Raw genomic sequence first — 12,414 nt, 5'->3', positions numbered from 1 at the left:
TAAGTTTTAAGGACACACACAAAAGTTACTTTGCTCTGTCTATGATGTAGCCATAGAAAAAACTGCTTTAATGTACCAGTTACACTGGTATCACACTAATACAACCATAGATCATATAAATGGCAGCGTAATGCACACTGCCAGCAGGACACTTATTGAGGCACACAACCCTGGTAAGGGGAAGCTTTGCTGCAAGACAGCAGACTATCGTGGGCATTTGCTATGCCTGGAGCAAGCTGCATTTATGGTACAGCTGGCGTGCTTTTTCCCTGAGGTCAACCAGTGGTCTGGGAGTGGCTGACAGGGGAGTGAGTGGAGGCCAGGGCAGGGCACTTGAAGGGTGCCTGGCAGTTTAACCCTCCATGGAGTGCTAGGGGCACACCAGTGTTTAGAGCCCTGCTAGAGACCTCAATTCAGGGTTTGGACCTCAGAGGAAGATCTAAGCCTAAAGAGAGAGAAAGAAAGGCTGAAGCCTAGCTTGGACAGGAGCTGGGCAAGGACCAGGGGGCCCAGTGTCCGGGGAGGGCAGAGCCAGGGCCAGGGGGGTCTTGTGCATGAGAGGGACAGAGATGGGGCCAGGGACCTAGAGCAAAGGACATCGGGGCCAAAAGCCCAGACGAAGCCAGGACAAAGACAGCCCTAGAGGCACAAGACTAGTGCCAGGGGCCCAGATGGAGCCAGAGCAGGCTCAGTGCCTGAGGCAGGCCAGAGACAGCCTCAGAGGGGTGAGATCAGGGCCAGGGCCTATAATCTAAGCAGGGCACAGCCTGGGAGGACGAGATTTGGGCTGGGACCCACAAGTCAGGCCTGGTATAGTGGGTCTAGGCTAAGGGAACTAACAAGAGAAAAGGGGCTGAGGCCAGAAAGGCTGAGGTCCTGACAAGGGTATAAAGGTCTAAGGTGGCCTGGTATCCAATTGCAGCCAAGTGCCCATGGAAGTCATTAACTGGGCATAGTGTAAGGGGTGGTTGGAGCCACGTAATAAACGCCTAGGGCAGGAGGTGCCTCAAGGCATGTATGGGCCAGGAGGGCCCAACTACACACAGACTGGGTTCAAACTAGTGGGGTTCAGGACAGATCTACTGGTGAAGGGAAAACGAGGACTGGTTCTAGGACTAATAGGCAGCTTCCCTTTCATAATTTAACGATTACATCAAGGCATGGCAGGCGAGAGTGGAGGGGAAGGTAACTAGAATTAGGCTGAGGAAGTGGCCATTTGGCTACCAGGAGGCAACACTGTCACCCCTGGGTCCTTGGTCCTACTATACACTACTTTCCTACTGCCAAATTTCTGGACCCATGGGGAGACTGACAGGCTGGATGACATGGTCACACACAGGGCCAGATCCAGCACACGTGGTGTCATTCTGTGTTTGGATCTGGCTCACAGACCAGCTCTGCACTTCACATCCAGCCCATCGGGCTACAAGGTTGAGCACCACCGTTCATCAGCATTTTGTGCTTCTTGCACTGTGCTGCTATGGTTGACAGACAAAGGTGGACATGATTTTACTCTTCCCTGCATCACACCAAGGTCTGAGAAATCTGTTCTGATGTATGCTTCTGCCGCCTGTTCCCTAACTCCACAGTCACAGGCAGGCATTAACATAATTTTGCCTTACTACACATTGTACCATCATCCTTACGGATGCATGTTGACATTGCCTTTGGAGTGCTGCAATAACACTGACACCAATTTAAGTGAATGTTAAGAAGGCACTGTGAACCAATAAGCTTCAAAGGCTGGCTAAGTGTCCACATTGGATATTTATCCAACTCTTGTCATTTCACAAATCTGCTGGGGAATAAAAAACATAATACTCCTCTTTTAGGTGATAAAACAATTCATTCTGATTGCTACAAATCATACATTCCAGAGAAATAACATTATCAGCTGCAGAAAATGCCAACCATCTACTACATTATTCACTGTAAAGTTAAGATGGAAGGCTATTCATTATTTTTAGTAACTCACTTGACAAATATTATAGGTTCTGTGTGGACAAGATTATATAGCATATTTCAGCATGGCATCCAACTCTATTAAAAGCTATCAATTTTCTGGTCCTGAACACTTTACCTCAAAACTAAAGAGGAAAAAAAATCAAAACAACATAGAAAAAACCCCATGAAGTCTTAAAATGAACTCTTCAATAACTGCATGTGAGCAGCCCAGTCCATCCTGCTTAAGTTACTATCCAGCCCTCATTTTCCCAAATACTAAGTAAAATTATTTTGTTTTTCAAGAGGTAACTTTACCCCAGTTCACAGGATTTAGGAACTATTCCTTCAGACCCGAAAATCTATGATACCATGAATTTTTGGTGTAGAACATACACAACAATAGCTATACAGCCATACCAAAATCATCACATCTGACAAACGACCAAAATATTATTAATAAAGCAATGGCATTTTCAAGCTTCAAAAAGAAAAGAACTTACAAAACTGATTCTGCATTTTTTTCCTAAAAACTGATGCAACTTTCAAAGATAATGTTGTAAATCAGCCAAAGCAAGAAGTGACTTTGTACTTTCCTGGAAAAGAGGCGAATGTTTACTTTACCGCAATTACAAAAACCTGTGAATTCTGGTCTATAAAGAGAAGAGATGAAGGAATTGCTTCATTTTGGGCAATTTGATTCTACTCACGTCATTAATAAAATGAAAGTGTTATGTCAGATTAACCATTTTATTTCTACTTTCATGACTCAACTAGCTTTCACTTAATTGGAGCATTTGTTTTTAAAAATTATCATTCTAGTTTGTAGAGCTGTGAAGCTACATTTCCAAACATGACCTGAAGAAAATCTAACCGATCAACAAAGAGAGCAAACAACCTTAACAGAAAACTTAATTGCCCCATTCCTTCCAGTGAAGTTAATTCTGAGAACCAATTATAAGTCACTAGTAATGTTAACTGTTTTGATAAGTTAATACATTCATTATTAATGATTCTTCTACTCCTTGAGTAAAAGCTTACTATTTTTTCACTCCTTAGTTCTTCCTGTCCTTGAACCACTACCCCTGTCACATTAAGATACTCCTCTCTATTCCATTTTAAAGTTTCCCTGAGGCATTCCTTCATTTTTTTTTTGCTGCATGTCTATTCCTACCCCAATTTAGCTATAAAACCACTTAGCCCTTCATTACCTTTCTCCTACTTTCTCACGATAAATTCCATATGCCAAGAAAGTTTAAATGAGTTGTATTGGAAATTATGTTTCTGGGCAAACCAACAGAAACAAACAGACCCAGAAAATTATCAAGGCTTTCTTCCAAACATAGATGTTCCGATAAGAAGGCGAGGTCCCTGGACATGCTCAAGGCTATCGGTGGGCATAAAGAACGAAGTTATTCCCTGCATGCATACAATGAGCTCATGTCATTTCGTATGCTGTCTCACATCCCATGCAAAACTCTAAATTGCATCCTCAACGTTAAGACTGCCAGAGTAAGCTTGCCGATTGCTGTCAATCATTTCCAGCCTTTCTCAGTCAGTGGAATGGATGGCCGGTGCCAAAACAAATAGGCTGGTCTAATACGTAACAGATTCATAATGAATATGTTTCTAATGCAATGACTGTAAAAACAGGTCAGCTCACAATAGCACGCTCCTACTGTACAGGGGAGAGGGGAGGTCCTAGTTGGGGGCATCGCTGACCTTTACTGGAGAGCCAGCAGGAGGGAAATCCTAAGCCAGGGTTCAACAGTTAAGTCTCCTTGATGTCAGAACAAGTAGACTCAGACCATCTTCTTTTAACCAAAAGACACTCAGATCCCATCGCAGCGAGGGTCAGTTACAAAGGCCTTTGCGTGTACAGCCATCTCTGACCTAAGGCATATGGCAAAAGGGCTCACTGGGCTTCTTGTCAACCAGGAGGCTGGTGTTTCTTGTGCACGATGGACGCCAATACATGTGCAGGGAGGCTGCTCTGATGTGCTGTAATTATAGCATGTTGGCGCAGACTCGATTAATCGGTCTTTAGGTAATTACCACACTCCAGCAGACTCCAGCATCATGTGTATCAGCATCTCCGTGCTGAAAAATGGCAGTTGGGGCGCTATAACTAAAGCTCGTTTGAGGAGTTTTAGTTAAAGTGCCCAAGCCGCCATTTTTCAGCACGGGGATGCTGATACACATGACGCTCCAGGTGCTTTAATTAAGAGTGGGTCTTGGAGCCACTCTAAGTAAAGTGCCCCTGCCCCATGTCCCAAAGTACATCTATAAACACCTGTGTTTTTCAGGGTCAGTGTCCTTCATTAGTTATATTCTTGCGCTGAATTCAATTTTCGTGCTTTCAGTTGTATAGCAGGGACATCAAGAGCAAGGGAAAAGCATCAGGGATTATTTTTATCTACAAGGTGTCAGTCAGAAAGTAAGGCCTCCTGCTTTTCCCCAGCCAAATATTATTGAAAAATATTAAACTTGCTTGGAAAGTCTGTCCACCATCACTGAACATGCAGGTAGTTTTCAATATACTCTCCTTCTCCGTCAGTGGAGACCCATCTCCTTTTCCCGCAAGGGATGTATCCTGACATTGTAGAGGTCCTTGTCCTTGTTGCGCAGCCAGCATTACGCAGCCTCCATTGCTTTGCTGCAAAAACTGTCACCCTCATAGTCTCCATCCTTCATTCTCCAGGCTGTGCAGAGGATGGGGTGACAGTCGACCCAAATGAGGAATTGCTGGTCCGGGGCACAAGTGGATGTGTGGGGGAGCATTATTGTACAGAAGCAGTGTCTCAGACATTGGGCTCTTTGCTTAAAATGTTTTGATTTGTTCAGGGCTGACAGACCTCTGAATTTACTGTACCCCCTTAGGCAAGAAGAATACCCTCCATACACCTGTCTTTCTTAGGAGAGAAAAATGAAGGGGCTTTGCTTTCTGACCAACCCTTGTACATTTGGTGTAGTTCCAAATAACATTAAAAATAGTGAGGAAAGAAGATTTTCTGAGGTTTCTCAACTGCCATTGATTTTCAATATGAGTTTGGCACCTGGTTGCCCTTTGTCAAATTCTCCCTAGGCCTAAACAGATGAGACAAGTTTTAAGGGTAGATTAAAAGTGAACGTGCAATCCCCAGACAGTGAAACAAAAATGCCAGAGAGCAAAGATGAATCTTATAGCTGCTCTCATTGATGAACTGTAAGTATTAATGAGTAGCAATTGTTAAGGACAAGAGTGGTATAATAAGATGGATAAAACTAAAATTAGGTGATCGGGACTATCTATTTAGCAATGGAGAATTTATCTTATTTTTAATCATAGGTACTATACCAAGAGAAGCAGAAACTGGCACGTGCTTGGATTTACTTTGCGACAGAAAAACACCTTTCCCATGCCTCTTTCCGTGGGAAGAACTACAACCTGCCTTTCCACTTGCCTACAGAAGAGGCAGTTCTGATTCCCGTATTCCTGAAATGTACTGCTGTATCATATTAGTATTTTATGTCAAAGCAAAATATGTGTTGTTGTCTATTCATCTTCAATAAAAAGTTAGTCACTAATATTTCTGTTGAATGCCAAGTATTTAAACCACAGGAAGTGGCACAAGGGTTATTTTTTCTTTTGGTCAGGATACCATTCTGCTTCCCTTATTTACCTACGATATTACTTATGATATAACAAATGATATCCCTTTTTTTTTTGGAATACTATGGAGAATCTGCACATGAAACACCTACCATTCATAGGTCAACTGTTTCCTTGACCTGTGATCCTAAACCATCCCAAATACTAACTACAATATCATCAGAATCTTTACTGAGAGAAATACAGGAGCTGCTGTACCACCGTCAGCACAAAGATTTACCCTGCCAAGTGTCCTGGCTCTGACAATATCAAGTATTGGTTGCAAGTGCAAGACACGTGGCAATTAAAATAACTTTCCTAGAAGTGAAGTTTCCTCCTAACATCTACCAGCTAATGGCTTATTGTTATGCCCTCAAGCACGAATATTTATGCACCATTGTTTTATCAACTAAACAAACTCAGGAAGTCTTCATTCTTCATATAAAGCATCTCACATTCAACTGCATCCCTTACGTTTATCTGCAAAGAGTTAAATATAGGATTTTCCCAAGTGTTTAGCACTGGACTAATTCTGGCTCCCTCTGAGGCCAATGGGAATGTACTTGTGGGCAGAGTTAAGTCAATGCTGAGTACCTTTTGGGAAAAAACCCTTTAGATATCACTGGTTTGGGTATACAGCAAAACAAACTTTTGACTCCCAAAACATATACTCAAAAGCACTTTGTAGAATAGATTTCCAGGCTTGCATGGTTCCAGCATAGACAAAGATGGAGTGTCCATTCCCTGGGCTCAATATTTTCAAAATATTAGAAAAGTTTTCATTGAAAGCCACCTTTCCATGATCCTTGCTAGACAGAATATATGCCTGGACCAAAAAAATAAAATATAAAAAGGAGGACATGTAGGAATTCACAATGGTCACCAATTAGCTTTAATCAATTATTGGAATTTTTTAAGAGTTTTAAATTTTAACTCCTCCTAACAACACTTGAGAAGGGAAGATCTAAGTTTTAACAGCATAATTACAGTATATAAATGCGTTTCCCTTCCCCGGAGTGCATTAATGACATTACACTACATTTGTCAATGTCCAATTTAAAACAACAACAACAACAACAAAAACCCCAGCATCCACTAATGTGTATTTTTTTAAACAAACTGATTTCCCTGTTACAGAAGTGAAACCACTCTTATAAGAGAAGCCCTTTACTTTGGGAGCTCTGCTGCAGAGGCCTCACAGGAAAAGAATTAGGCCATGAACCCAGTCTGATTTGCGTGGGTGGGCCCTTATGCCCACAGAGTCTCATGGATGTGGCTGGGGCTGTGGAAAAGGTTTTCTCCAAGTTAGATTGCTGGATCAGGGCTTAGACATGGTCTATATTAGGGCTGTCCAGCTTCCAAGTGGCTGGGGGCTGCATGCCCCACGGGGCACACCAGCACGGGCCGCACACTGCACAGACCGCACGAGGGAAGCCACAGGCCCCTTGGCTGTTTGTTGCCCCCGCCACTGCCCTGCACTCCTGTGCAAATACTCCCACCCCCTGCTGCATCCCAGGTTTGCCTGGGTCCCCAATCACACACTGCTGCACTGTTTCAGTGTTGTGCCCTATGGCAAATAAGCTTTTTTTAAAACCTGCAAGGCCATGTGGCATTGTATAAACTGACCTTTCTCATTGCTTGAAAGCTGATCCCTGAGAGCACAATCTTGCCCCAGGCAATGCCTGGGCGCTACATACCCATACAGACCCATCACAGATCAGCTTGCAGGCATCAGTGAGATCAGTGGGCCTCTCCAGCATAGTATTTGTGGAAGAAATACAAGAACGGAGAGGTTAAGTTATGGCCAGTACAAATCTACAGAAGGAGGAGGGAGAGAGCCTTATATATTTAATGCCCATTCCTGGGTTTAAAGCAAAAATTTCCCCATTGGTTTTTAAAAGGCTATTATCTTTAAAGAAAAATATGGCAGATGCTTTGCTTTACTTTTATGGAATGGTTGAATTATTAGCCTTTGAAGATCAGAGGCATAATCCTACTTGTCCAACTGCGGAATAATAATTTTCTCCTAGCTACTTTCATCATTCTCACTGTCCTAAAACAAATACGGGAAAAGATATCAGCAAGCTATATCTAATGATAAATATTGTAGTCACACAGAAAAAGTACAGAAAAAGGCCTAGCACCTATGAGAAGTGCAAGTGTACAGGTTTATATATATGGATGAGATAATGCCAGTGAACTAGAACTTTATCACAGGACCGCAGTCTCCAGAAGTTTCTTATATGCATAGACATTTATAGAAAATAAGCGCTGATGGCAGTGAAAGCCAAGATATTCATTGTCAAAGCAGGACAGATACATGAAGTGTTAATACGCTGACGTGATGACATCAAGATGCTAGCTCTACATTACAAAGTCTTATATTTATAAAGGTATAACACTGTGATGGAGATGCACAGATTCACTGGAAGACTTTAGTTTGGAGACATGGGATTATTTCAGCTTTCTATTATAAAACCGTGGTGCTATCAGGAAGTAAGGAGACTTCTTATCAGGGAATAAGGACAACTCTACAAAACTACAGCATTTGTTGTTTTGATTCTTAGTAGCCGTTTCATCTAGCATCTCAAGTCAAGTCTGCAGTAACAGCATATCAACTGACAGACAAAAGCAGCAGCGTGTCAAGAGACTGTTCAGTGGTTTTAGAAAGAAAGAACAACACAATGTCTGTCTATGCCGATAACCTTGTGCACTTTACACAGGAGTCCAACAGTCAGAGCTGTGTAGATGAACACCGGCAACCAGAGGCTCTTTGGTGGGACAGCACAGGTACAGGGGTCTGCTCACATGCAAAGTGCAGAATTAGGATCTCGTGTATTAAAAGCCACCTCCTGGATTCTTTATGCCTTAAATTTATTTTTAATAAATACAACTTCCACTCTGTTTGCTGCCATCCTTCTCCACTGGTATTATGCCATTACTTGTTTCCCCTCTTACTAGCAAATGCATAAAGAAATGTTATATATTATGTCAATCAGTATCTTTTGAATTACATACACCTCCCATAAGTTTAGAAATTTGAGAAAGATTTATTCTGAATCTTAAAAAAATGTATATTAGTTTACTTTCATTATCTTTACTGATTTAAAGCTATAACCAACCTGGCTGGTACAGTCAGCACAAACATCAGCGAAGACATTCAATTAAAAAATATGAAATAAAATGGGCAAAAGATCTTTACAAATATTTCCCGACATATCACTCAAAAGCTTCATGTTGATATTGATTTCACTGGAGGCTACCAGAGGTAAATGTGCTCATGTCCAAATGGCTATGCAAACCAACTGGGAACAAATCCAAGTGACATATCATCTTTAAGGCAGCTAACTCAAGCAGTACCTAAATAGTTATTTAAGGCTTAGGCCTTGATTCTACAAATACTTACATATTTGATTTCAACAGGATTAATTAGGAACATACATGTTTCCATGATCAGATGATCCTTTGGTACATTTATAAACGTGTCTCCATATTTCTCAAGGCAATAAGATAAAAAAAAATATTTCTGCCTATAGAATTAGATACAGGCCTAGAGGGTAACTTGCAAATTAAAAGGACACTTGGAAAAGTCAAAGGCTGAGCCTTCCTTCCCTTGTGCTAATTCCATACTCTTGGGGATTTTTCATCATTCCTGTATTTCTGCCTGTAAGCATCTCCAGTGTCAATTTTGGTACCGGCAATTGCCCATGTCTCTGCTAAATGGACAAGGTAAAGCTCCCTGAAACCTACAACCAGATACAATGTAATATATGACTAGACTAGGAAACAGTCATTTTATCCAATCCTTCAAAAGGATTCCCCTTCTGCTGGAGCTAGCATACTTTTTGATGTTACAAATGTAGGATGTATCACAGCAAAATTGATGGGGGGGGGGTCTGGCCACACAGTGACAGCTTTAGGATCAAGCCATTAATGAGATGTATGGATCTTCACTGAATAAGGGAACGGACTTATATGTAAAACCTTCAGCCTACCACTTATGTGTGTTAAAAGTGTCATGTGTAATTTTAGGGCTTGATCCACCACCCCCATTACCCATATCAATGCTGGGGTGGGGGGGTGGGGAGAGATGCTCCTGAAATGGCTATTTTTACCATTCAGACTGTGGTCTCAGAAAACACCAGTGCTCCCAATACATCATCTGTACCAAGATGCAATTAATAATAATGTTTATGCCAATCAGCATGCAGAGAGTTGTCCCATGTGTCACACAGGTGACAAGTTATGTGTCTTGCTCGGACTTTCACGTCTGTCATATACAGACATATTTAGAAACATATAGTCTTTCATGTATAGGCACGTATAGACATGAAAGACATGCCCAGACACTACAGACTTTCATGTATAGACACATATAGACTTCCATGTAGAGACACGTATTGACTTCCATGTATAGATATGCATAGGCCTTGCTGTAACACAGATTAATATATTATATACTGCTCAGACAAAGGCTTTGCTAAAGCACTGGCCAGAGTAGGCCTGACCAGCACGTGAACTCCTTATATAAACCAGACTTGGCATGTGGGCCACATGGACACTCCTGCCAGAAAATGGGGGGGGAGGGAAGGCTGTACAAGGTGTAAGATAGTTCAGCGCCCGCACGATAAGATGGGATAAGAACACCCAGGTCAGGGTGTGAAACAGGCCCATGGTACAGGACGGTTTGACATGTTCAAGATAGAGCAGGAATGCAACACGTAATTTGTTTTGATCCTTGTAAAAATGAGGGTTGCAAAGTATGTGAACTTTATAGCAGCCTAGGGAAGCCTGTATGGTGTTGTGCCGACTACCTGGTCACAGGTACACACATTTTAACTCCTGGTCTGATGTGCTTGTTAGGCAAAAATGTGTCAGGGTTGTGCTGGTCGATAATAAACCTGGCCAAATCTTTGCCGCTGGACTGAGCCTTTTGACCCTTCTTTATGACCAAATTGGCACTGGAATCTCCTGGCTGCAACTTCGTCGACAACCCCATGCCTTCAACCCTGACAACACGTCAATAACACCCGACCAGAACAACAGCAGCGACCACACTGCAACGCCTGATGACAGCATGTATAGACACACATACACATGTATAGATTTTCATGCATAGGCAAGCAGAGATGCGTATACCCCAATAGAGTTCCATGTATAGACATGTACAGACAGGGAAGTCATGTATAGACATGTGTAGACACATATAGGCACACAGACTTTCATATACAGACATGTACAGACAGGGGAGTCATGTATAGACGTGTAGATGCATATAGGCATGCACTTTAATGTACAGACAGGGAAGTCATACATAGACTTTCATGTATAGACACATATAGGTATGCAGACTTTCATGTATAGACACGTGTAGACACATATAGGCATGTATTTTCATGTACAGACAGGGAAGTCATGTACAGATTCTGATGTATAGACACGTATAGATGAATATAGGAATGTACTTACATATACAGACATATAGAGACAAGGGAGTCATGTACAGACAGGTGTAGACACATATAGGCATGTAGACTTTCATGCACAGGCATGTACATATATGCATAGACACATACAAACATGCACAGCCTTTCATGCATGGACACATGCAGACCGTCATGCCCAGACAGGGAAGTCGTGTATAGACTTTTCTGTGGAGACACGTACTTCCATGCACAGATGTGTACAGACAGGGGTGTCATGTGTAGACACGTATAGGCATGTACTTCCATGTATAGATATGTACAGACAGGGAAGTCATGTATAGACATGTGTAGACACATATAGGCACACAGACTTTCATATACAGACATGTACAGACAGGGGAGTCATGTATAGACGTGTAGATGCATATAGGCATGCACTTTAATGTACAGACAGGGAAGTCATACATAGACTTTCATGTATAGACACATATAGGTATGCAGACTTTCATGTATAGACACGTGTAGACACATATAGGCATGTATTTTCATGTACAGACAGAGAAGTCACGTACAGATTCTGATGTATAGACACGTATAGATGAATATAGGAATGTACTTTCATATACAGACATATAGAGACAAGGGAGTCATGTACAGACAGGTGTAGACACATATAGGCATGTAGACTTTCATGCACAGGCATGTACATATATGCATAGACACATACAAACATGCACAGCCTTTCATGCATGGACACATGCAGACCGTCATGCCCAGACAGGGAAGTCGTGTATAGACTTTTCTGTGGAGACACGTACTTCCATGCACAGATGTGTACAGACAGGGGTGTCATGTGTAGACACGTATAGGCATGCACTTCCACGCACAGACACGTGTAGACACGTATAGGCATGCACTTCCACACACAGACACGTGTAGACACGTATAGACACGCACTTCCACGTACAGCCATATGTAAACACGTATAGGCATGGACTTGCACGCACAGACATATGTAAACACGTACAGGCATGCACTTGCACGCAGAGACGCATGTAAACACGTACAGGCATGCACTTGCAGGCAGAGACGCATGTAAACACGTACAAGCATGCACTTAAGCATGCCTTTGCACGCACAGACACGTCTAGGCACGCGCTTCCACGCCCAGCCATGGAGGTCGTGCCCGGACACACGCAGACAGGCGCACACTCCCACGCGCGCACACGCAAGCCGCGCAGAGCCCTTCCCCCGCCCGCGCAGCTCGCCCAGGCCGCGCGCACTCACTTGTCGAGCCAGAAAGTCCAGGGCGAGTGGAGCGGGACCCCCCCCGCGCCCGGCTCCGGCTCCGGCTCCGGCTCCGGCTCGGGCTCCGGCTCCAGGCCGGGCTGCAGCTCCGGCGCCGCCGGGGGGCTG

At 43.0% G+C, this 12,414-nt stretch overlaps 1 protein-coding gene across 1 annotated transcript in view; it reads right to left on the bottom strand.

Annotated features, from left to right (window-relative positions):
* Nucleotides 1–12,414, bottom strand: part of EIF4E3 (eukaryotic translation initiation factor 4E family member 3) — a 29,368-nt gene that overhangs the window by 15,956 nt on the left and 998 nt on the right. Inside the window, exon 2 of the mRNA XM_019504581.1 lies at nt 12,286–12,411. Within this exon, the coding sequence (XP_019360126.1) occupies nt 12,286–12,411 (126 nt within the window). The remainder of the gene's footprint in view (nt 1–12,285; nt 12,412–12,414) is intronic.

The sequence above is a fragment of the Gavialis gangeticus genome, unplaced genomic scaffold, assembly GCF_001723915.1.
Source record: "Gavialis gangeticus isolate Ggan-Ray unplaced genomic scaffold, GavGan_comp1, whole genome shotgun sequence".
NCBI lineage: Eukaryota > Metazoa > Chordata > Crocodylia > Gavialidae > Gavialis > Gavialis gangeticus.
The sequence above is the reverse complement of the archived record's forward strand: the minus strand, read 5'-3'. Positions and strand labels throughout refer to the sequence as shown.